General features: G+C 31.2%; 2 protein-coding genes and 2 long non-coding RNA genes across 10 annotated transcripts; 2 read left to right on the forward strand and 2 right to left on the reverse strand.

The window, feature by feature from the left end:
* LOC138186826 (uncharacterized) lies at positions 1 to 7,969 on the reverse strand. Of its 2 annotated transcripts, none has more exons than XM_069127050.1 (5): positions 7,790 to 7,969; positions 4,743 to 5,046; positions 3,201 to 3,487; positions 2,622 to 2,816; positions 1 to 2,089 (listed from the first exon to the last, which is right to left on the reverse strand). In XM_069127050.1, exons 2-5 carry the CDS (start codon positions 5,041 to 5,043, stop codon positions 2,051 to 2,053), a joined length of 822 nt encoding a protein of 273 aa, XP_068983151.1. In that variant the 5' UTR covers positions 5,044 to 5,046; positions 7,790 to 7,969; the 3' UTR covers positions 1 to 2,050. The 2 variants fall into 2 exon arrangements, with proteins under 2 accessions (XP_068983151.1, XP_068983150.1); XM_069127049.1 differs by lacking the exon at positions 7,790 to 7,969 and adding an exon at positions 7,453 to 7,601.
* A 669-nt stretch (positions 7,970 to 8,638) lies between these two features.
* On the forward strand, positions 8,639 to 9,728 carry LOC138186827 (uncharacterized). The gene is made up of 3 exons (XR_011175003.1): positions 8,639 to 8,866; positions 8,934 to 9,153; positions 9,250 to 9,728. It is a non-coding gene; the product is annotated as an uncharacterized LOC138186827 (long non-coding RNA).
* A 1,141-nt stretch (positions 9,729 to 10,869) lies between these two features.
* LOC138186762 (probable ATP-dependent RNA helicase DDX17) lies at positions 10,870 to 17,296 on the reverse strand. 4 transcript variants are annotated; one of them, XM_069126911.1, is made up of 8 exons: positions 17,101 to 17,295; positions 16,274 to 16,624; positions 15,220 to 15,873; positions 14,970 to 15,142; positions 14,837 to 14,896; positions 11,590 to 11,832; positions 11,212 to 11,386; positions 10,870 to 11,110 (listed from the first exon to the last, which is right to left on the reverse strand). In XM_069126911.1, the coding sequence occupies exons 1-7, from the start codon at positions 17,115 to 17,117 to the stop codon at positions 11,214 to 11,216; spliced, it is 1,671 nt and encodes a 556-aa protein (XP_068983012.1). In that variant the 5' UTR covers positions 17,118 to 17,295; the 3' UTR covers positions 10,870 to 11,110; positions 11,212 to 11,213. The 4 variants fall into 4 exon arrangements, 3 of the variants coding, with proteins under 3 accessions (XP_068983012.1, XP_068983011.1, XP_068983013.1); XM_069126910.1 differs by having other exon boundaries at positions 11,222 to 11,386; positions 17,101 to 17,294; XR_011174982.1 differs by lacking the exons at positions 10,870 to 11,110; positions 11,212 to 11,386 and adding an exon at positions 13,361 to 13,762 and having other exon boundaries at positions 11,691 to 11,832; positions 17,101 to 17,296.
* A 2,873-nt stretch (positions 17,297 to 20,169) lies between these two features.
* LOC138186618 (uncharacterized) lies at positions 20,170 to 26,247 on the forward strand. Of its 3 annotated transcripts, none has more exons than XR_011174935.1 (3): positions 20,170 to 21,822; positions 25,152 to 25,462; positions 25,824 to 26,247. It is a non-coding gene; the product is annotated as an uncharacterized LOC138186618 (long non-coding RNA). The 3 variants fall into 3 exon arrangements; XR_011174936.1 differs by lacking the exon at positions 20,170 to 21,822 and adding an exon at positions 23,193 to 24,220 and having other exon boundaries at positions 25,079 to 25,462; XR_011174934.1 differs by lacking the exon at positions 20,170 to 21,822 and adding an exon at positions 23,193 to 24,220.
* The last annotated feature ends 261 nt before the right edge of the window (positions 26,248 to 26,508 follow it).

A 26,508-nucleotide genomic window follows, 5' to 3' on the forward strand; every position in this document is an offset into this window, starting at 1 on the left:
TTCTTTTCTCTTTTTTTTGGTTTTTGTACGCTGTCATAGGAGCTGAAAGTTATTAATTCTCAGCATGAGATATGGATTAAGCCACGTAAATATCTTTAACCTACTTCATTATTTTTCTGTTATACGATTACAAGAAACGTTTATATTTATTGTCTTTATATAATTAGAACCCTTAAGCCCTTATTTCTTATTGTCTCATAATTCCTAATAAATTAACGCGATAAAAAGAACTGATTTTTGAAATATTTTGTCTTCTTGGTTCACATGAACAAGAAATTTCTTTCTATTCACATAATTATTATTGTTCTTGATATGTTTGTCTAACAAAAGCCTTTATGTTGAAAAAGTAATCAAAATATTTCAATCGTGAGTTATAGTCTAACTTTCAAATTTTGCGGGCAATCGGCCGAGCGCTTAAGGGTCGAAAGTCAAATTGATTGTACGTGTAATCGATACACATATAGTTTAAATAGGTATGTTGAACAAGATGTCCACTGATGCGTTTTCATTCCTTTTGTTTTTTCAAAAATTTCATTTTTATATGTAAGTATTTAATTATTATAATTTTTAATACACTATAACACTTTACCTTTCATATATCGCAAAATTGAAATCGCATCCATGTCGATTGCACGTACAGGTTACAAGAATATCTCTTAACAGTAATTATTGTCTTCGGTATAGTTCCGTTGATTATGCTTTATTTATCTCTTATCTTAAGTATGTATATATATATATATTTATACATATATATATATATTGTCAAAATTTTCAAAATATTAGTCTTTCTATTTTATTGTCAAGTTCAAATAAGGCGGAGAAAACCAGAGCATAATAGTTTAATTTCTATCTTGGATTGGAATATCGATTATAGTATTATTTCGATTACCGTTGCAGCCATTATTAAACGGTTTCACATTCGAAGAATATAAACGAAGATCCTGATAGAAGAAATAGATATTATAATAGATAATCATCGACTAGGTACGACTACCATCATTATTTAATTCTATTGAAATTTAAATTAATAATATAGTTAATAAATAAAATTGTAATAGACATAAAGTATCGTTTATAATTCGAATAATCCTCAACTTCGACTTACCTCCAATGTTCGCTCAAATAATTGTAAACGATACTATATTGGTGTCTATAAATAAAATAAAAGAGAATTTTCTTATCTAAAAGTGTCTAAATATTTTTTAGACTAACCACGTTAAGAATAGAGTCTACTATAGGAACCAGGAGGCTGCCAATAAGAGTATTGTCATAAAATCATATAGTCAGATAAAACAATAATTACTAAATAAGCTATAACATTATTCTTTCTCGTTTGAAATCTTCAATCAATTCGGGAGAAATAATATTAGTATAGTATTTATATATTATGGCATCACTAATATTAGCACAATTAAAAGTACTAATAACTAATATTAGTATAATTGAAAAAAAACGAAAATGCAACATTTTGCTCGTGTTTTCTCCGCTCAGCGGCACAAAGGTACGATTACGTTGCCGCCTCAGCCATATTTTCAGAAATAGTATTAAATTTATATATCTGGAAGATTCTACACAGGCAGCGGGTACGGCCGCGTAATTAAATCTGTGCGAGTTTAAACGAATTAAGAAAATATACATTTTGTAGCGTTGCCACATATCGAAACTTCTTTCCTTCCGGTTACGACTTTCTATCGATTCGTTCCATTTATTGACTTACATTTATTCGGGCATAGATAACACACGTTGATTGAATCGAGATAACGCAGAGATCGAGGTCCGAGATTTCAATGCAGGACAATGAAATCCTTAAGAACAATTTTCGATAACGACGGAGGATGAAGAACGAAAATGAAAAGCCCTTTCGTGGGACGATACTCACTGCTATCAACGCAAGGATTTGGCTTACGAAAATTTCGGGGTATCGGAGATTGCCAAGAAAGCAAATGCGAATCTTTTCCATCTTGTCGCGTGCGAACGTATTCAAGGAATTGATACGTTGATCATTAGGATAGCTTCTTCGTATTGGAGATGTCGGCAGTCCGTCAAGATACTAACGCAACAAGTATTCACGAGACTGAGGACCGCTCCTCTGCAAAAGGTAGTTGTTATGATTCATTTACATACAATATGATAGCTAGACTGAGGATATTTATACTATTAAAAAATTAAGAGATGCAAAATGTACAGAATTCATATAATATACAAAATCATAGAAAATATTTTAAGTATTCGTTCTAATATTTGAAATAAATCCTCATTTAAGTTCTATTTTTTTATTTATATTCATAAAAATATGAAACTACATAAAGATCCGTAGTATAAGGACATCATTATCGATATAAAAATGTAGAGCGAGATTTCATTTATTTGAAGCCGGAATTTCATTGAGTTGTTATAGGTTTGAAACGAAGATATTAGAGCGTTTAGTAATTTAAAGCGTTTAGAGTGTACTATGTATAAAATTAAGGAGGAGACATAAAATTAACGGAGGAAAAAGAAAAATATGAACTAAGTATGTTCGTTAACACATTATTAATTATGAATATTAGAGAAACATTATTTTTTCCGTTTCTCTATTAATTTTAATGAATGGAATGATTCCATTGCCATTTATTACTCACCGTCCAAGCCTGACCAATATTTGGCACGTTCGATGTATGTCGACCTTGACCGAATTCATAATTAATTTTCGTCGGCATTCGCAGTGTCGGTTTCGGAAATTGCTTCCGAGATTGCATATGAAAAGGGTGCTCGTTGTCAACGGTATCCTTGAAGGTAAATGTCTTCTCTGCGAGTTTTTCAGCTTTATGTTGTTCCTAAAATGTTTAATTTAGTAAAAGAAAAAGAAAAATCATAGAAAAATATTCCTTATTTAAAAAAATAATAATTTGTATTACTTTAATGTTTGAAATTATCTGGAGACGAGTAAGAAACTTGGCTAATTTACGAGATATTTTCATTGTCACTAAGTTTGAAGTATCAGCTTAAACAATATGTTATGAATAATTAGTATATTGCCAATCGTTTGGTAATATTATATTATTTTTAAGAAATCTTTTCCTAGAAAATTGTTAGAAAGATACAAAAAATTTTATTTCCCAATTTCATGTTATTCATTTTTCTAAAATGGAATTCGTTAATTTTGCAATTCACTCGATTAGCAAACATTTAAGTATATTTGACTCAACTCGGTTATTAACCTGTAGTTCACGAGCTCGTTCAGCGCGGAGTAATTCCTTCAAATGCCGAAAACTGCCCGCCTGAGGGACCTGAGGGGAACCAACAATCGTACGGTATTTCATGTTTGGATGTCGATTCGACGGATACGAATTGATTGTTCCGAAAAGTCGCGGGAGTTTGTCGAAAGGCCGTGCCGGAGGTCGCATTCCATTTCTTAATTTGCTGCCTGCTGGTGCTTTATGTACCATCCTCCCATAAATTGGAGCACTACTTCCTGCACGGTTACGTGCTCTTCCTGTGAACCTTCCTGCACATTATTGCCAGGTAGAATGAACAATATTTAATAAAAGATTATAATATTCAGTAATAAAAGGATTTCGTTCTAGATATAACTTTACCAAAATGAGAAAAATGTTTCATAAATTCAAAGTACTTTTATTAAAACTAAACCTCTGTAATGGAATTAGAAGTTTAAAATATTGTATACTTCCTTATTAATTTATTTTCATATATTGTGCGCTTTCTTTGTAATTGTTGCTTCAACATAGGCGCCCCTTTGATCACTTTGAATTGTAGTAGTCTCAGTAGAGGACAAGTCAGACATTATTCTGTATTACTCGGTATTATAACATAAAACTGATTTTATTTATCTATCGAATTATTTAAATTGTAAACAAACATTTGAAAATAATTTTATTTATCTATCGAATTATTTAAATTGTAAACAAACAGTTGAAAATAATTTTTGTAAATGTTAGAAGTATTAGGAGGAAATAACTCTATTACCTTTCTGAATAGTCTAATTTTAAATCGTTCGAATATTTCTTGTATAATAAGTGGTATCACTTATTTTAGTTCTTTATAAAGTTAGGTTTCCGTACTTTATTATAAATTTTCTGCAACAAGTTTAAGTCAGAGAGCACTCAAGGTAATGTATAGGCAGGCATCAATAATTCGATTATTTTACTTCTTTGCTTATGTTTGGCCTCTATTGTGAACTACACAGAGCTAGGCCTTAATTAAGCGAACAAACCATACGGTAACAAATTAACATGTAACTTCAAAATCATTTAACTTTCCCGTCTTAGAATGAATATAACAGCAAATAAAATAAAACATAATATTACAATAGTTTAATGAAAACAGGAAAAAAATAAAAAGCAAGTATTTGTCAATTTAAATTTTATCATTCGGTTTACAATAAAATTAACCTTTTTACAACCCTGCTCCGCATAGAAAAAGCTAAGCAAATATATCAAATTCCATTCATCCACTGCAAACTGTCTTAATTAAAATAAAAACCCAAAATACCTCTCTTTTTAAAGTTTAAGTATACCCTATTCAATCTATCTCATTTTATGCTTACCTTTACAATACGTTTATTTAAAGATATTTGTATATAAAATTTTCCGTAGTAAATATTTTGCATTTTTTTTTTTGTTTATAATCGTTTTTCTGTAATTCTCTTATTAACAAGATTTCGTTATACCTTTTTTTAGATAATGTAAACAGTAGGATGAGTGGACATAATGCTATACACAACTCCTGTAAAATCGTCTTACCACGGTGGGTGTGAAGGGACTTGGGGCGTTCGGGATAAGACTTCCAGACGTTGTACGAAAATGGATCAGGATAAAGAGAGTATCCGGTAGTGGTTTTAGCAGCCCTGCTTTGTCGCTTGGTGTACCTCCACATTGCCCTCAATTCCTCGCATGTCGGCTCAGTCAGGTCAACGCGCTTCTCGGCGATGTCGCCGGTGTTCCCAGATTGCGGCGAGATCGGATCGATGTATCGTATACCGGCCACGAACGGGCTGCTTGAGTACGCTAATACAAAAGCGGTCCATACAGCCACAGTACGCATTTTCTAGGGAATAAAATATCCAAATTTAGATCCAAAATTCAATTCAAAATAACAGAAAAGGTGATTTCTTTTTATGTACTATTATCTATACAAAAAAACTTCTTATTGGTATCGAGAAAGATTATAATTCTTATCGGGATTACGAGTAAATTGTAAATTAGTATATAAGAAGAATATAATCTTCTGGTTTCTTTTTCATATGAGGTGTTTGAAAACCATTAAGATGCTCATTTTAAACAATATTTTTTTTTATTTGCTCTATTCTTTTTATTATCAAGTATTCCAACTGATTGAATAGATTATCAAATTTCAGATGGAAACAAATTAATTTAGTTGGATTAGATAATTAGCGTGATAGCGATTAAGATTTATTTATGATGCAAAAGGAAAATTTAAAAATTAATGGAAACAGAAAAATTATGTAATATAATATTAAACAAATCCCTTTTCTTTCAAAAGAATAAGTCCTGTATTAAATATGTATATTTGTGAACAAACTTAGCAATAGATTTAAAGAAATTGAAGAAATTTCTTGAAGTGAAGTGAAGAAATTTTGACAACAGAATTTTTAAAAGTAATTTTTGATATATTATTTAATCATGAGCGGAAATTGATTTATCTTAATATTGATGTTGAAATAGCATCCAACCGGAATGTATTGGATTCCCGAAATTAATTTAATTTCCATTAGTAACTGAATTACTAAACTTTCTCGGATTAATGGATAATAGTTATCCAATTGCGAGTTCCTTTTTATGTATGGCGCTACATAAAATTTAATCATTTCCAACACTCGTGCTATGGAATTTCTATGAAGAATGGTGTATTCTTGCTTTAACTTGTTAATTGAATACTGGAGAGAGATCAACTGCTCGGATCAGTCTTTATTTCTCCGAATTTAATCTCGCTTGACTATTGAAACAATACTCTATGATTTCTTTTAAAAACTAACAATTTCGACTTCAAAAGATAATCCTCGGAAAAAGTCACAATGAATACTAAAACGTTTATTGAGAACCGTAAAATTTAATTTTAATATACGTAGATGCAAGATTAATATTAGTCAAAAGATTAAATATGTGTACCAATATGTATATCTTTTTTTATTATATTTACGTGGGGTTTTCTATAATTCTTTATGAAGTGGATAACTCCTTATACACTGGTATTCTTTACTATTATTTTTATTATATATTGTCAATTTATTTCGTTCTTTACATTGCTGTTATTATTATTATTATTATTATTATTATTATTATTATTATTATTATTATTATTATTATTACTATTATTAATCATTACTTAATGAAGCCAGTGACTGTTTTTCGATGGAACTGGGTATTTTATCGCCATCTGATTATTATGGCTGCTCCCTCTTTCTTTAACATAAATCTTACCTCTGTGTCTTTAATCAGTTGTACAATTTAATGTATAGTGGCAACAATCTGAACGACATTATTCTATAATTCAGAATAGCTGAATTCTCGTATTCTGTTTCTCGGCTTCGGTTGTGAGGTACAAAATATATATAAAGATATAATTTGTATAAAATATAAAAATATATGAAATTAATTGCTCTCTAGAACAATGACTCCTCGATTAGATGAAGAAATTCAACAGAATATTTAGATTTAATACCCATTTTTAATATGAGGAAAAGAAGAATTTGAACTATTTTTAACCAGTTTTGGTCATTTTTCACACACTCAGCTCTTTCTTTTTCACATTTTCGGTATACACATCATAAATGCTATGGAAAAACTCAAACTAAAGGATATGACAATTGAATCATTCAAGTGAAACATTAATAACTACACTGTAAAAAGCTGGAAGAAAAGTAAACTAAAAAAGGAACTAACTTAAACAAATAGAAAATGATTACCTTTTACATATTTTGTGGCTATATTTTCCTCTCAAATTTTAAAAAGTACGTACGTAACAAAAAATATATTTTCATTGAAACTATTAGTATATTATATACATATTTTTTTCTTTTCTCAGGAAAAGGATTACTGATCGCGTAGCTGCTTTTCGTTACCAGCTCTAACAGCTGTTTCTCGAATATATCCTCCCTGCTCATCGTTTCTCCCATGACAAATTATATTTCAAACGTGGCTGAGCAAAATATGAAAAATTACCTCCTCCGTCTCATTCTGCAATTAACATGGAAAGTCCGAAAAATCTAATTCCACTCTGGCAAAAACTCTTTGCTTCAGAGAAACTTAAAATAAACCAGAAGCCAAAGAATTTACAGTGCCTAATTAAAGAGGAAAATACATGTAAAGTAATAAGTTTCACCTACTGCTTATTGAAAATTCGATAGAAGCTGTTTTTTCATCCCTTAAAATATAATTTGTTTTTAGTAAAAAATCAAGTGAAAAATGAAGAAAGAAGACTGTGAAAATATACCTGTAACATTGATCGTTAATACACGTTGACAGGATATCGGTGGTCGAGTAGCGGAGCTACGAAGGAAGAACGTTTTTCACTGGCAACTTCGATAAATCAAGGAGAGCAGCGAACGAGAGAGCGAGCAAAGAACGAGTCGCATGAATGGAACCAGCGGACACACGGGGTGGAAAACGAGGGTGAGGGAGGGAGAGGGAGAGAGAGAGAGAGAGGGAGAGAGAGTGAGAGAGAGAGAGAGAGAGAGAGAGAGAGAGAGAGAGAGAGTGCCAAGGAAGGAAGGAGGTCAAGAGTGGAACGAAGAGAAACTGGTGAATGAACGAGAGTCGGATTCACTAACCTGCTAGTCCACGCAGTCCGGAAACCGAGGAACAACTGAGAGAGGTGGTATCATCGAGGCAACTATTCGCCTTCCTTTGCTGCCCCCTCTTCCACAGCACACCCCTTCGTTCGTTTCAAACCCCTCTACGCGGGCTCTGTCGAGCCCCCTCTCTCTTCTCTCTCTTCCTTCTTCCTTCTATTCTCTTCTTCATACTCCAAAAGGAGCTTTTCGTCAGGACGTTTGGCTGTTTCTAAAAGTTCCTTTCTAAGAATTCCCTTAGTATCTCCTATATTTCTCTATTTTAGATATGCGTAATTTTATCCTCCTTCATATAGACTACAATTTTTTGAAGTTAATCTTTTGACGTTATATTTGTTGAACATAATAAAATTAATAATATAAAATGAACTGTATTTATGCTAATGGTTATAGAAGAGCTATGCCATTTATTTTTTGTTTTTTGGAGATTACTTTTGTATAGTATCTTCTTGACTTCATTCTTTTTTCTTTCACTCCATGATCCATTGAATACCATGAATATGATATTGTTCAATATCACAACTAGGTAAAATTAATTTCGGTACATTATATATATTGTCTTTGAATTTCTCATGTCTCTGTTAGAACCAGTAAGTCTTCCAGACCTGAGGGTTATGATGTCGTACGGCTAGGGTGGCAGATCACGAATAAGCTTACGCTAAGTTCCGGTCCGCCTGCGCAACAAGTTTCTCCCTGGGACTTAAAATCGTTGTAGCCCGTACCCTCAATCTAAATGAGAAGTAGTTGCGTCACTGAACTATCGGATTTACCAAAAAATTAACATTGAACTCTTTCCAATGTTCTTTCGGATAAACTAAATGAAAGATCAATATCTCATTTTTCTATTTCTTTCATTTATAATTTTTTCACTTTTGAAATTCTGATTTTATCAATAAATTCATAAATATATCTAAATTTATGTAAAACAAGAAATATTTTAATTAAGATCAAACATTTTATTTATAAGATTTGTGAAACTAATTAAAATGATTTTAGATTTGGAGACCTCCGTGGCTGACTAGTGTACGATAAAACTCCTTAATGCTTCAGTACTAGGTATGCGTATACATATAACATGCATACCTATTCCACTGAAATGAACACCTCGCTATCTTTCACATAGATATATTTTTCATTACACGACATAACAAGATCTAGAATTGAATGAAGCTAGAAGACAAAGAAACTTAGCGATATTTCTCCACCGACACCGCTCATTTCTTCATATCTCGATGAAGAACCATTATTGTCCCAGAAGAGCTAGTCTTATCAGGATGGAATAATCAACGCAAAACAATGCCTTTTTAGTCTTCTAACGACGTCAACAGTACTCTCTGATACAGGTATCGAACGTCAAATTAACAGACTTCTTGGCTGGCATAATTAAACTTCGAAATTTCCGCAATTTCTTTCAGAACAGTAAATTTCAAACTTTGTAGGTACTTAAGCTGTTGACGTGATTCATCAATCTTTCGAAATAACGATTACGAGAAGGAGGTGGCAGAAAGACACGAGTTTACGTAAAACGTGTAAAGCATGAATTTTTGGAAAAGCACAGGGGTAAATGTCAATTTTAGGGCAAAGTGGTTGTGCCTACATTCGTGCGTATAATCGAAGACAGGGGTGAAACCCCCTCTCTTGTTAGCCACCCACGGCATTCCAGTAATCGGGCTACCGTTCCCTCTTCTTCACTCTACCTTTCCCCTCGATCTTTCAAGGCCCTTCCCCTCTGCTAACCCCGTGTCACAGCAGTGCGGCTGCTGAATGACCGAAAGTGGGGGTAACTCATCTCTCCTCTAACTACCCACGCAATCAATAGCAGCCTTGCTGCTTCTACTGAATGGACTCTGCCCTCCACGGCCTCCGCTGCTCTTCGTCTGCTTCGAACCGGCTTCTATCCCTTTTCACCCTCACTCTATCGATTACTACGCCCTTGCCGTGCGATCTTGCGGGGGGCCGCTCTATCGACCCATCCACCTGTATTACAGTTCATTCATAAATCTTTGCTGCTTTTCACTCGGGATTGCAGCTTGTTTCTTCCTCTATTGGTCGTCTAAAGAATATTATTGCATATATTTTCATATTTCTACGCCTGGTTGTTGTTTATCGTAGGATTTATAAACATTAAAATCTGTAACGAAAAAAAGACACGTGTGCTTGAGTTACGAGGAATATCAGAATACCGTGTATACTCTTTCTGTGGTAATAAATTGATAAATGACTTCTGTTTTAATATCGTGCGGTTTTATGTCAATATTTGAATGAAGATTGCTTGGCGAAGACAACTTTTTTTGACCTTCTGTTTGATGATATAAGAAATGTGGGGTACTAGCCAATATAATGGTGTTATAGATAAGCTTCGCCCATATAGGATTCAATCAGTTCACAGTCGGAATGATGAAGAGATCCTTCAATAGACATTTGTTTGGCGATGATTGAAATGGAATATTAAGGATTTCCTTTTAGACAGGAATTTGTAATATTCAAAGAACTAATCTAATACAATATTTTGTTCATTTTTATATCTTTCCTTTTGAAGAGTAGGGAAGAATGAGAGAAAGTTAACGAATAAATTTTCAAATAGTTAATAAAATGTATTTATTACATTTTTATTAAATACTGTACATTATTTCGTCAGTTTTAAATGCACGAATACGTGTTACAAATTAATTACTGGTAAACATCAGATGCATCTACAAATAAGCATCCAGCTATTAGTTTTATAGAATCTTTCATTTAGCTAAACTCACATTGTCGCTTACTTAATTTAACAAGTGTTGTCGAATGTTGCAACGATCATTATAAAATATGCGCGTGATACAATATGTATGTGAATATAATAACTCCACATGCTTAGTCTATGTTTATCTATTACAGTTGAAATTTAGAACATAAACTGAGATCGACATCGATATTTGCATTTTGAAACGATAACCTTACTCGAGAGTCCTTTTGACTTCAATAGATTGGATGGTTTATCACGAAGCTTTTTAAAATCAACATATTTTAAAATGTGTTCAATTAATCGCATCATTTTATTATGTTTTAAGAATATATACTCGTTCGTTGAAAACACTTATCTTATATTTCTAAAATAATCTATTGTAATGCACAAGGATTATCCGTAAAAAGTTAGATGTTTACGTTAGTGGAACACCAATATTACGGTTTATATGACATGTATCAAGTGGGTACTTCAAAAGAGACGTAAAAAAACATTAATTATATGCAATTGATTTTGCCTTTAACTGCCGATGGAAGATCATCTCTCGCTACTCCAGTAGCTTTTACCAATCACTTCTGTAAACGTACAAGTCATTTTACATAATATAAAATTGGGTAAACTGTTTCACAGATATCACTGAAGTATAATTAAATGCTTTAGCATGGTGTGAACATACCGTTACTTACCTGTACGATTGCTAACAGGGCTACGACTTCGAGAATAACTCCGACTGTAACTGCGACGATTACCACGACCGTTGTGTTCCCTACTGTGACTTCGACTTCTACTTCTTGAGTAACTACGATCTTTTCCGTTTCGGCCACCTCGAGACCGCCATCTATTTCTTCCGCCTAAAAATATCCACTCAATTAATTAATATTTTCTGAATACGTAGAAACTACTACAAACATACTAAGAAACTGGGAATATTAAATGAAAAAAATTAAGTATTTCATCATATTCAAGGTAATAGGAGATTTTTGAAGTACAAAAAGCTAGTGTAAATGATAGTTAGAAGAGATTATTTTAATAGGTAAAAGATATATAAGAGTACCTCTATGCCTGCCATATCCACCACTCTTACTATCGGCAAGTTCAAGTAATTTCGGATTGATAACTTGATTCGCTTCTTTTAATACCTGGATTAGGTCGTTAGCCTTATTCGAATTATTAGGTGTAAAAAAGGTATATGCTGTACCAGTTTTCTGCCGACGACCTGTTCGACCGATTCGATGAACGTAATCTTCCGAACAGGAGGGATAGTCAAAATTGATGACAAACTTGACGTCTTCAACGTCTGAAATAAAGCATTATGTATTAGCTGTTAATCACCAAAAGCATCCGCCTCCCAGACAGACGTCAGTTAAGATAGTATTATGACAAGACGTATATAAAATATCGTATTAAATATCTCAATCACTTATTTTAAAGTAATATTTAGATTAAAATACGCTCTCCAAAAGGTAGTACTACAGTCATTCACCTATGTCACCTCAACTAAGAGTGTCTTATAAATTTATCTGACTATATGTATTGTAAGCAAGTTTTAATATGTACATATATAAAGAAAAAGAAACACACGCATATAAAAAATCTTGTAAAACGTATCATTTAAAGATTGCTTAAGAACAAATATTTGCTTTTGTTCTTAACTTCGTTCAAATAATAAAATGAAATGAAGATCAAAGGAACAAAAAAGAATACTATGTCTTTAGAGAGCGTTTTAACTAAAGTATAAAGTGCTGAAATAAATTTCCGCGCGAAAACAATTCTGGTTCCCTTCTCTAACAAAAATAATATTTATTTTAATATACATTTCTATTAAAAAAGTAATATTCCAATTTCATAAAGATATATTCAATTTGAAATACATACAAATATTCTTAATTTGTATACATAATTGAAAAACAATATAAATATTTAAGTAAAAAGAAACCAGAATTGATATACATAGAACCTTATTTGATATGATAGTTAGTATAATGTGAATATGTAATGATATAGTTATCATGAAGGATTCAGGAAGATAAAGGAAATGTAAATTCAAATGGATATAAAAGTGATACATGTGTGTATGTATATAGAAATATACATAAATATATATACATACACATATAGAATGTTTTATAAAATATTCAAAATTCTTGAACTGAAAAAAAAACAAGGCAGTTCTTGGCAGTATTGTGTGATCATTAATCAACAACTTTTTGAATTTCCACATAATGTATACATAGGAGATAATTTTATGTATAAAATAATCTTTGAGAATTTTGTTGTATTATATAAAGTTGGTAAATGATGATCACAAGAAGATATCAAGAATTATCTTGTTTTTTATTCAAGAACTCCTCATATATTTCAGTATGTCAGATTTTACAAAACATTTTGTTACATATGTATATGCAAAAAGTGTACATATTGAGACCCCCAGATAAATGCATTTGAACTGTACTACATCTTTTTGAGGAAATCTAAGACATTTTTGATTAAATGAAATGTTGGGCAATTCTTAATTTAGAAGACATTTAACGGAATTCTTTTGATCAATTTTCAGATATACACATAATTCAAATACAATTACAATTTTTAATTGAGCTACACAATTAGGCAATTATATCTTCCAAATAAACAATCACACAACATTTAGATATCGAGCGAAGTTTCTCTTTAATAAAAAATTATCTGAGATTTCATTGAATGGGAATGTTAATACAGTCAAATTACCTTTTTCTGGGTGGCTTATACAGCTATATATATATAGCAATTAATTTAAGATTACTGTTATACTAAAATTAGGCAATGGGTGAGTGTCGCTAGCAACGTACGGGCAGGGCCTGGCTGTTTGCGCTCGCTCCAGCTACAGCCTCCGCCATTCTGTTGCTACAGGGCACACTTAGAGGCTCTGGCATCAGCTACCATGCCACCGCCTCATTGGACCGTTGTTGGGTCTGATTAGCTTGAGCGGCCAGCGCAGGGGATTCTATTCTGGCAACAACGACTTGGCCAGCCCAGATGGCGTACAGCGTAGCGTAGAACTGATATCCAGTATGTAGGAGGTAAAGTAGACCCCGATTTGGCCCGGACTGGCCTTTCACGGAATTGACGTATAGAGGCACGCGTCGCAGCCAGCGCAGACAATGCAAACTAGTGCACCACCGAACAAACAGGCGGCGGGCACCCCCAATTTGCTTTGCATTACCCGGCGTAGGTCTGCGCGCAATGTGCCTCTGCAATACAAACAAAGATCCAACCGCGTTAGGTACATGTTTATCTTATTATCTTCCTGTGTTCAATATGAATTTTGTATTACAGTATTTCATTTTATTTTTGAATTTTTTGTTCTATCTCTTTTTATCAACTATTATTAACAGAATTCTGATAATCTCAATGAAGGCGATTTTATGGGAAAGAATATCTCTAAACTTCTATTTGATCATCTATGACTTACGGCAAGCATAGAACATTTTTATTAGATTAACCTTAAGTTCAAGTTATAATTATGTTACAAATATAGTAATATAAAATGGTGCATCAGCACTTTATGAAGTTATTCAATTCTTTAAGAAAGTAACACCTTACATCTCCATTATGAACTGTACAAGTACTTATTTCTGACTTTAGAATTCATTTGCTTTCTCTTTAACTAGATCAATTGCTTCTGTACCTTTATAAATCAAGAGCTTGCCTTTATAAATCAATTGCAACTTGTTTTTACTACCTTTCTCTCATGTATTATTTAAAAATTATTACCTTTAGCAAAAAGTGAGGAAGCAAAATAAACACAAATATTAGAAATGCTGAATGAACCACGTTATGCATTTAATACACTACGTATCTATTATCTATAATTTTAATTTATTTTCAAAAAATAAAATTTGTTAATATCTAAAATTTGGAAAAATTCCTACAATTTTCATTAACTTTTACTTATCAATACTTTAATGAAAAAATTTATAGTTATTTTCTTTTCAGTCATAAAGTGGTTCAAAAGATCAATGAAACCTTGTTCTGATTATATGAAAAGTCATCTGTATTAATATCAAAAAAATGAAAAATGATAAAAAGTAGATCCTCATTTTATTTAGGATAATTTTCTTAATTCCAGTTAACAAGTTTATCATATTCTCCATTTAGTAATTATATTTTTAATATCACGTCAGAACAAGATATCTCATATACTGCAGTAATTATTAAGCTCACTGGTAGAAATGTGATTTAGAGCAATTCATTCTCCATGTCAAAGGAAAATGATCAATGACACTTAATATTTTATTATATTATAATAACAATTGTTTACTTACCAAGACCACGAGCAGCAACATCTGTTGCGACAAGAATTGGCGCTTTCCCTGATCTAAAATCTAAAAATTAAACATAAAATTTAGTTTTAACTATACTTCAAAACATTGTAAGTATCCAATTAACAATGTTCACCTTGTAAAACCCAATCCCTTTCTTGCTGTGTCTTGTCACCATGTATACAAACAGCTGGCCACCCATCTCTCTTCATTTTTCTCGTTATTTCATCCACTCTGCGTTTCGTCTCAATAAATACTATAGTTTTGTTTTCACTTTCCGCCATTATTTCTTTTAAAAGTGTGCTTAATCTATAATTGAAAATAAAATTAATAGTAAAATCTCATTGAGCTTTCCAACAGCTTTATAGATATGCTTAATTTCTTACTTGTTTTCTTTTTCGTAGTCTTGACATACATCAATAATTTGTAATATATTATGATTTGCAGCTAACTGTAGGGATCCAACATTAATTTGAGCATAATCTTTTAAAAAATCTTCAGCTAAATTTTTTACTTCCTTGGGCCATGTAGCTGACCACATTAATGTCTGTCTATCTGGCCTAATTTGTTCTATGATCTTTCTAATTTGAGGTTCAAATCCCATATCTAACATTCTATCTGCTTCATCTAATACTAAATAGGTACACCTTTTTAAATTTGTACGCCCTGATTCGAGAAAGTCTAATAATCTACCAGGTGTAGCTATGACAATCTCTACCCCACCATCTAAATCTCTGGCTTGTGCACCTTTCGGTGCTCCACCATATAGACAAGTGTTTCTAATACCAGAGGAATGACCAAAATCATCAGCAACTTGCTGAATTTGTTGTGCAAGTTCTCGCGTTGGAGCTAGCACTAAAGCAATAGGTCCATCCTTTCGTCCTAACTTAGGTTGACTATTAATGTGAACAATTGCTGGGAGTATATAAGATAATGTTTTCCCAGAACCTGTTGATGCAATTCCTACCATGTCTCTTCCACTTAAAGCAATTGGCCATCCCTGTGCTTGTATTGATGTAGGTTCAGTAAAACCTTGTCGCCTGAAAATTATAAATAACAACATCTCTATTATAATCTGTTATATCAATGTATCACATTCGGTAATACGTGATATCTTAATTCAAAATTTTCAGTAGCTATTTTAATCATTTTAACTAATTTTAGTTCTTTAGTATTTTTTTCTTATTATCTTAAAGTCCTAACAATTTCAGCTCCATTCTTACTTGATTTGATGAAAGTAAAGTTTCCAGAATAAGCAAGTTTTAAGTTCTGATAGTATTCTTGACAATGTACAACATATCATCACATACTGGATACTTGTTCTAAACTTAAGAAACAAATTCTAATATCACCATTGTAAAATATTTGCACTTCATAGCTACTAATACATTTGGAGCATTTTTGTCTTGAACAAAATTATTACCTGAAAAAAATGCTTACTTTATCTCCTTTAGAACATAGTCTGGAAAACCTGTTTCTTCAAATGTGAATACAGGATTAGGTATATTTTTCCCCTTTAGAGTGATTTCTTTTTCGCTTCTGTACTGTTCAACTATACGTAAATCACGATTTTGAACTGCCTCATGTGGTACATAAAAATCCTTTTTGAAAGGTTCCAATCGACTTAAATCCCATCTAGGTTTTCTTAAATTTGCTCCAGGTTGACCACGGCTGTTTCTGCCACCACCCCGATCTCTACCTCCACTACTGCCCCAATTTCTTCTGTCTCTTGGTGATCTGCTACGAGATCTACTGCGAGATCTACGTCTCCTATCTCTGTCACGACTACGACTAAAAAATGAAATACACAAGTATTATTAATACTCAAGTATAAATCTTACTATTTCTATGTCATAAAATTCATTTTTCAAGCAAGAAACTTATTTCGATTTATAAAAATAAAAATAAAAATATTTGTATTATTTTTTAATTATCTTATAAGCTATATACTGCTTTTGAAATATATAAAATCCAGGACAGAAAATCTTAATTTTACGATGCATTTTAGAAATTCAAATTTTTTCCAAGCTTACCCTGAAAATACGCAGAAGGTTATAATTGTCGCAAAAATATCATAAATGTTACAGGATTTTTTAATAGTTATTTTTTGCTTCCTACTTCTTATTTTGAATGGTATTCTATTCTACTTTAATGCATAAACAGTTACAGTTCAAGTGTATTTATTTCGAATATGCGATTATTAACGCTGAACATTGAGCATATTGATAACATATATTTCCACATATCTACATGCGTGTATACCTTACCTCCTATAGCGGCCCATGATTAACTTTCTCTTAGCTTCCTTCTTCTTTTTTACTACGAAGCTCTACTAACAATAATAATTGCCTAAATACAAAAAAACACAAGATGCCAGTAAGTTGTAAAATTTGACTCCAATCAAAAGACGTAAAGTAAATGAAAGCGGTTCTTTAGCCACAAACGACGTAATCACAAGAAGTAACGATAATGTAATGCTTCTTACGCATGCGTAGCAGTCGATAAAATCTTCGTTTTAATGATTCTAATATTTTTAATTTTACCCTTTAAAGGGTAACATTTGAACACTAAAAAGACCCCACTAATTTACTAATATTGTCGCAAAAACATAAATATTATCATTCTTAAATTTATAGTTGAAAATTGTGTAGTAAAATCCCTACTTTTAGAATTAAAAAATATCTATTCATAAAAAATTTTTATTAGCGAAGGGATCCTCATTTTTATTCAGTATATTTTCTATATTTGGATTTCTATTTTCATTTTACAAGATTTCATTCTCCTTTTTTATATTATCATTTAGTTTTTCTTTCAAAGTTTTGTTTCGCAAGGTAAAAGCGAATATTATTGGTTAATATCTGAATTATTTCTTGCGTGATACTAAATAGCCTATCAAGTTTCTACTCTTTTAAACTGATTATGGTGGTCCTTCTATAAAACTACAGGATAGAACATTTGCCATTGGGCATTAAGCCATTAGTCGGTTTCGAGCCATCGAAGTGATAGGTGAGGCTGGGTTCGCTTCGTGCATTGTCATTGTGTATTAATATTTTAGGATACAACAGTGAAATAACTTTGAATTATAGCTTTCATAACGATAAGATTCTTTTATCTTTTTTTTTTTTGGTTTTAAAATATATCTTCTACATTTTTAGAACGATCTATGTTATATAATTAAATGCAATTACGATAATTAAGTACAATTTATAAATTAGCATTTATAATAATTAAATACAATTTATATGAAACATAACTGAAGTGAAAAAAGAAATATATGAAAATGTTGTGACAATTGAAAAATTGTAAGACGGTAAAGTGATAATGAATGCATGCGAGAGCCTTGAATATCGAACACGTAGTCAGAACCGAATATCTATGCATGATTCAATAAGCCAAAGCAAAGAGATGATTTCATGAAACGAATGCAATGAGGAATCATTGAGGCGTCAACGATAACTGACTTGCAAGATCAACACCGACTTCCTTTTTCTGTCATGCGACAACTAGGGTACGATGAGGAACGGGACGATAACCACGCGTGCTGATGTTTACGCGGAAGAAATTCCTTGCACATCTGACAGGTAAACATTTTATTGTTACAAAAAAGTGATTAAGGGAATAGTATGTCAGTTTTTGATTTTGCCTTGTGGTATTGTAACTTTATCATGTCATTAACATTCGTATCACCTTCGTTGAAATAGTAACGTGAACAGCCGTTCATGTTACTGCTGTCTCTGTATACCCACACGTTGTATATTAGAATATTTACGTAATTATCTTATAATTTTGAATATTTTAAATAATTTTAAATATTTTGAATTTTTATCAAAATACACTGTTTATAAATACTTATTTATAACTTTTTATTGTTTATACTACTGTTGGATTCAGAGATATGTCTGACAGATATTTCTTAGTTTTTGGATTAATTCTTGGAATAATTTTTGGATTCTAATTGATTAGTTATAAGAAATAAATCTAAGAATTCTTTCTGGCACTTGTATATAAAACTAAGATCAAAGCTAATACATATATATGTAATTGTACATATTAATCTATATTAGATATTAACGTATGACTAACGTATTTTGAAAATATTAATGGGATATGATCAATAGACTGTGGATGTGCTTGGGCTTACGGAAAATTTAAACTTGCAAAATGCACAGAATGCATATGAAATAAAAAGATGTTCAATATAATGTTCAATATTAATGTTCAATGTCCAATATAATGTTCCAAATTTAAATTATTCAAAGCATGGCACCTGTATAATATTTTAGAGAATTTGCATAAACATTCAGTGTCTAGTGGATTTTTAATCAAATTCGATTGATTGGCGGCCGTGCGACTGTTACGAATTGAGCAATATAGGAAAATGAGGAGTTTTAATGTTCATGTGTATATTTAGAATGATTTGCATATCTGCTTTAGTGTAATCATAATTGATTAATGTCATATAGCTGTAGTAATTAATATGGATAATAACTATGAAAATGTTTGTATGGAATGTTTGTGTTTGACCTTCTGTCCATTTCATCAAATCTTAATTTTTCGTGTCAGACTCTTTGTGGTGTCCAGTAACTTCCACGAAGGTAAAGGAGTAATTTAATCTGTTATCTTTGAAGGTAAGCGGAATAAGCATGTAGAGCAATTTATGCACCAGTAATACGTGTTAAAACTACTTTCAAATATAAACATTCGTTTTCGTCTCTATAATTTCTATTTTTTATAAAAACAAAGAAAAACTAGATTTTGTGCATATATAGATATATGTATATAGGATTGAAACACTGCAGAATAATCTACTAATAGAGGTTCAAACTGCGTTAATAAAGAAAAAAAGGATTAAAACTAATATATTTAATCATAAACATTTTATGTTCATCTTTCAATGTATATTAAAAAAGTGTACTTTCTGAAAAAATTGATTGAAAATTTCTTAATCATATGATATATTTAATAATTATACCATTTATTCGTATATACTCATGTTGTACAAGATCAAAATTTTATCTAAGTTTTATCTAATAATATGTCTAGTAAATTTTTTCGAAAGCTATTGACACGAAAGGTTTAATTTTTTCTTCTGTGCCCATCTTGCTTTAAAACCGGTTTTATGTTGCCTTGCTTATATGTACATTAAAAGATGGAATAAGTCAAACTGAAGAGAATATGCTTCGGTGAAATCTCAATATGTACCGATTTAAAAAGGTTAATGATATTTTATGCAGAACAATACATTTACAAACAAGTGTGATGAAATTGATATATCATTATCTCCACTTTTATAAAAATCCACAAATATTATTCACACTATATTTATGTATAATTAATGTGTTGTAGAAAGACAAAAAGAAAATGATTAGGATATTCTTTACTGTGTTTATTAAATAATTATCTCCAGTACTTTTAATATTTTTTTAATAAGTTTCATAGAGCGTTAAAAGGAACTTCATAACCACACACTGAGAGAAAAGGTTGGCCATGGTAAAAATACATCCGGTCCTTTGAATATATTAAGCAATGGGATATAGTAACAAGAAGAAGGGTGCATTGGTCTCGACCAATATGTATCCAATCGTTTGTATTTTAAATTGTATACATACATAATAAATACATAAATCAAATATCTTCAATCATTAAATTATACTAATATAAAAGAAAATCTATACTGTCGTGTAATGTGTAAAGAGAAATGAAAAATTTATATTTATTAAAAAAAAAAAACAAACAAAGAAATTATGTATATTGTGATAGATAGATGATAGATAAGTGATAGATTCAAAAGTCTACTGCGTGCGCATCTCATTAGTAGTATCCCGCGTTGTAAACAACCTTGTTTAATAAAACTATTATGTTTCTATTACATAATAATTAGAAGATATTCGTCTCTAGTGCTTTGATTATAATAGATTAACGTCACTAATAAATCTTTCTTAGTTGTATATTAATGGAATAGATAAATGAAAATAAAACCAGATAATTTTTTTCGCAATTATGGACAAATTATAAAAGATCTATGCCACGTTCGAGAAGAAAGTTCGAGAGAATTAAAAGTTTTGCTAATCGCGCGTTTGCTATTATTGCGTGACTTGTTAGCGATCGACTTTTCTAATTCTGCTTCATTGACATTTTTTGCAAAATCACAAATTAACGACTTTTTGAAGTAATGCAATACTTTGAAGTCAACAGTTTCGTCATTTAACTCTTCTGCGAAATGACATAAGTTTGAAATGACTCTCGAGAACTTTTAGATGATACTGCCAAGTTTTGATTATGGAATCTTGAGAAGTACGTTTGTGTCATATTTATTCAAGCTTTTTACTTTTGTATCAGCTATTTTTTTACGATAACTGCTTGCGTCTTTTTTCGTTTACCACTAGCGTCATCTGAAATTAAATTGATACAAAAATTGTAGAATGAAATATCAGTAAAAAAGAGTTGCAGGATCTTAAAATCATTTTGTTAAGCGTTTAGGTATAAAATATTTTATGTAAAGTCAAAATTTAAACTATATGACGCCTGTATGATTTCCAGAATAAAAGAAAATGGAAATATTAGCTTTGGGGAACTGCAAAAATAGTTTTCTAACAAAAATTAGCAAGGTCGAGTAAAAACTATTGTTAAACTATATTTCTTATTAAAAACTAGCCCTCCATAATTATTTTATATCAAAATAATAATTTATTTAAATTAAACGTGATTTTACAAAATATATACCCCACTGTGCGCCGTTCACCCGGCAAGCTTCGTCTCTACCTCACCTGCTCCCCCTTTAGTGTATACTTCGCTTGTCTCTTGCCAGTCTTTCGTGTGTCTGCGTGCTCGCTGCTCGTTGGAATCGAGATGCTATATAATTTCGGTTCCGTGTACGGTCATTTGTGAACGTAAACAGGCGTAATCGAGCCAGTTCGTTTCAATAATTATCTTACTGATCACGAAGTTATGCGTTTTAAGAATCCGTTGCCACAGCGTGGCTCCTACGAGTAAGTTCAGCAAAAGCCGATTTCCCAGATTTCGAGGTTAAGCATTCTTTTCTCACCCTCGTTCTCCCGGTCAATTTCGATTCTCTAGTTCTCGTTTCTTTCCTTGTTCGTCGTTCGATTGATTTTACTGGAAACTTCCCTATATTTAGTTAGAAAAATGCGTACAGAACATTTACATGTATTTTTATATTTTCTCACTTATTAGAATAATTCATACAGAATATTTATATGTAATATCTCTACATTGTCCCATTTTATTAAAAACATTTGTACAGAATATTTATATGTAATATTACGATCTCGTTATCTTATATGTTTTCTTTTGCAAAATTTAAGAACATAATACTATTCATCTCGAAAAATTTTATTTTTTTAAGACTGATAATTTTGATTAGTTTTATTCTATAGTTTCTGAGATAATTTCAATTGAAGATTAGAGATTTTAGCATCCGTTTGTAGCAAACTGTAGAGAAAACTAATTCAGTAAGTGAATTGCCCTTCATGTTAGCAATGAGATAAGTGACTTCCAATTGCAATTACGAAAATTTGAGGGATTATAACAAGTATTTAATCTACTAGAGAATATTTGAGCATAATAATAATACTAAATATAAATCGACTCAATTTGATTTAAATAATTCTTTTTTATTGATGGAGTACTACGGTAATTTTGTATGTAAACATATATTACAAAAAATAACTAGTTTCAATGTGACTGTATATGAATAATTTCGTAAGACTTGTTTATTCCTTATATTCGTAATTCTAATAATAAATTTTTCGCTTATGTAATTTCTGAAAAGTGATACTAATCCCGCCTGCGGTTTTATGAAACTTTCATTCGATGAATATTCTTTTTAAGTTGTCCCCAATAAGATCCTTTTACTTTACAGATATTGTTATGTCGTATCGCGTATCAGAAGATTTCATTTGAAATACTTCATCAAACATAATATATCCATAAAGTATTTATCATTACATTTCTTATATTGCAAACCAATGTTATCCTAACCAAATTTCTTACAATTGCATTTGTTTTCAATAATTCGTATATTTTATAATAATTTATTATCAAAGAACAGTCATATATTCTGTGACGATGTTCTGAAAGTTCCTCTCGAGTTTTTATACCTGAATCATCCTTCCGACCATAGATTAAAAAGTAGGGGTGGTTTTCGTTGGAGGATACGTCCCTGTGGCCCACGTGAAAAGTACAGTCAGTCACGAAAGTCCTCCTACATTCCTTAAATTTTGAATATTGTAACATAGATTTTACCTTCAGCAATTCTTTGGATTAATTGAGTTTTATTTACAAATTAACGAAAATTATAATATCGAATAAATTCTATGTCATTTTGTATCATATGTAGATGTAAACTCTGTAAAAAAAGGTACGTTTTTAATTTCTTTTAATAAATGGGATACATATACAAAATGGAATGTAGACTTTTATACCTGACTGTATATACACAATACTGTTTCGCTAAGGCTAACTAGCCAGTTATCGAGGGATGTATGTTTCTAGCAAATATCGTTTATCTCTCTTCTTCAGTGAATGACACTGACATACCGACACCTGACACATTTGTTTATTGTACTCACATACGACAGACGTAACACCAGATATCTCAAGAAGTGGTAGGGACAGAAATGGCCACCTAACGAAGCAAAATTCTATCCACTTAACGAGACACTACTGTTATACACGCGGGATGGGAGAGCATTAGGAGTAAGATCAAGTAGTTCAACGTGGATTCTCGATCGTAGCAGGAACTCTTCGTATTACGCGGCATACAGGATATTTCTATAAAAAAATTCTTTCTTATTTGCAACAAATAATTTTCTAAATATATATTAATGAAATTTTAGCAACTTTACTAATGCAAATAGTAAATGCAATTATTAAACAATGTTTGCGCTAGTGATTGGTGGATGTATAGACGAATTTTGACATAAATGTGAAGTTTTGTGGTTTTTGTGATGCTGGATTTTTTATAAAGATAAGATAGATTTCTTCTTTGATTGTAATGGTTATATCACCATTGCACAGGCTATTAATGACATAAGGAGAAAGAGGAAAAAGATTCACAGTTTGCTATGTACATTATTTGGTGTTCTTTTAAATATTCTAACAATTCAATTGTGTAGGATTTAAAAATAGTTGTTTTCCCTAGTTATCTTTGTCACTTACATAAATGAAGTGGTTTTAATAAAATTTTGCCTTTTCCTTATTCCTTACTCTTCAGCTTTATTGTTAGAGTTTGATGAAATAATGTATTAAAATGATTAATTAATTTATACAGTAATACAGAAATTATATTTACAATGAACTCTCTTTCCGTTTAACGAATAATAGTGATTCAAATATCGAGATAACTATCGATGTTATCGAATTATCGTAAGTAGAATTAAAATGATACGGCGATTTTCTGTCGATCTTTTTATCGATTATTTCTATATGACTCAAAAAGTAATATATACATACATAATTTATAAAGTGAAGTAAGATTGTCTATCTTGAACATGCTAATAAAACCATATTTCTGTTATTTATTCATTACGATCAGCTTTTTTTCGTGATGTAACGTCTTTTTATGCCTGCTTTTTTCTTGTGAAAATGTTCTTTGTAACTTTGAACTTTGTTCTTGTAAACCTTCAAGCGCGAATAAATGTTACATCTTGCAAATCAGGTATGTAATGTTATCGTATATGAACGTGATTTTTTATTTTTTTGTTCAATGAAATTTTAATAGTAAATGAAAATTTATTGTCGAATAGTTCAACAATTTTGATTATAAAATTTCTAATTTCATACTTCGCATGTGAAAGCCACTGTGTTTCACATAAACGTGAATGCATAAACCGGAGCTCAGCCATTTTATTTTAAGCAAATATATTTCAATGGACAATGCATGTAGTTAATCAATAAAAGCTGCTGTCATATAATTAATCTTGATTAACTGCAGGAATTTATTTGCAGCAGTATCTCCATTTTTTCATTCTCGAAGTAACAATTACGCGGCTTTTATTTTCCTAACAATAATTTTCTTCTATTTTTTAATTTATAGTAATAATAAAAGTAAGATATAATTTATCAATATTTCTTAACTATTGTCGTTGGACCATTGAGGACTATAACAATTTAGGGTTGGATTATTTAATTTTTGTAATCTATTATAAATTGCTATGGTCAACTATAATCCAATGATACTATTTTGGGATTAAATCCAAAATCTCATAAATATTTTTGATATAGGACAATAAATTTAATATGTTTTCATACTAATTTGTTTTCTCCACCGTAATACTGCATGTTTAAACGCCAAAAGGAGGAAAATTTAAATTTCTTCGTTTTGCTCGATTGATATGTGCGAAAAATCGATAACGCAAACTGTGATCAGTGATGTGTGAACTTGGAATAAAACAGGAGGAGAGGTGTGACGCTCTATTCGCAGCGTTGATGGAAAAGGATAAACGATTCGAAAGACAAATCTCGAGGCAGCAAATTTTTACGTGAGATGGCATGATTCTAATCAGTTGAAATCTGAGATATCCACAAAATGGCCAAGCAAATATCTTTTTATTCCACTCTGACGTCTGAAGAAAAGAATAGAATGCAACCGTGTTTGAAAGCTAGGTGGTATGTGTCCTCTTCTTTACACTTTCTATGAAGTACTTAAAGAGAAGAGAGGGAGAGAGAAAAAGACAGAAACCCTTTGTAACGTAAATGAAAGAATGCCTTTAGTGTATTCGTCCATATTATCATCATTATTACATACTTTTGTACCGAATATTTAATTTTTTATTTTGGTTATTTTCCAAAGTAAAGTTTCTCTCTAATGATTGTATAATTGCGGATTGTATAGTAGTAATACGTAAAGATCTATGCAGTAGTAATTCTGTTGTCACGCAATAAATCGCAAGATACATAGTAATTGCGATACAATTCATTCAAGAAAACAAGTATTCAGTGTACTTCAAATTAAATAATGATTTTTTAGGTGCATTGCGATAAGCACGAATAAGACTAACATGAGTTGAATAGTAAAGAGACCAGGGTCAACTGCGTGACGAGCCTGAATAACAGAGCACCAGTTGACCACATCAATGGGGCGATGTATAACTTGAATTTAACTTACAGAAATCTTTAATGTATACACCTTTTAAGTTTCCCTATAGAACTTTTCACGAGTATCAGTGCTAGGTCTTCATGTCTCATACGCTAAGGAAGCGTCGTTTCTCAAACTAAAATGAGCTTGATCAAAATTAAAATTTATACCATATTCTCTTACATCGTAATCATTTTATTAAAATGAAAATATAAGCAAAATAATTGTATACTTTTCCATTTGAAACATTTTTTCTACATCGAAAAATGTTTGATTTTAGGTAGAATTTAACCCTGGAATGGCACACTGAGGTCTTTTGTGACCCCAGCAGGATATTCATTTTGATTACTTGTAGATAAAAAGGTTGTTTAACTTTTTTTCAACATTTGAGCTTTATAACTGAACTATATATTTCGAAAACATTTTGGTGGATCTTTGCAAAATTGTTTACATATTTTAAATGTACACCTCTAAATGACCAAAATATATCTGTTGTAGACGTAAAATCAGTGTCATTCCTGAGTTAAAATGAAACATTTAGGTTAAAGTAGAGATTGAAAAAGATATCTAAAGAAAG

This window comes from Bombus flavifrons, chromosome 14 (assembly GCF_040668555.2).
Source record: "Bombus flavifrons isolate JBK064 chromosome 14, iyBomFlav1_principal, whole genome shotgun sequence".
NCBI lineage: Eukaryota > Metazoa > Arthropoda > Insecta > Hymenoptera > Apidae > Bombus > Bombus flavifrons.

What these genes read in the sequence shown, in the direction of transcription:
- LOC138186826 (XM_069127049.1), bottom strand. An exon ending in AACGAGCTCGTGAACTACAG is followed by an intron (nt 2,817 to 3,200) that starts GTTAATAACCGA and finishes TAAACATTTTAG; the next exon opens with GAACAACATAAAGCTGAAAA. An exon ending in ATATTGGTCAGGCTTGGACG is followed by an intron (nt 2,090 to 2,621) that starts GTGAGTAATAAA and finishes TACCTTTTGCAG; the next exon opens with AGGAGCGGTCCTCAGTCTCG.
- LOC138186762 (XM_069126910.1), bottom strand. An exon ending in TGTTGCTGCTCGTGGTCTTG is followed by an intron (nt 11,833 to 14,836) that starts GTAAGTAAACAA and finishes GCTTTATTTCAG; the next exon opens with ACGTTGAAGACGTCAAGTTT. An exon ending in CCCTGTTAGCAATCGTACAG is followed by an intron (nt 11,111 to 11,221) that starts GTAAGTAACGGT and finishes GTACGTTTACAG; the next exon opens with AAGTGATTGGTAAAAGCTAC.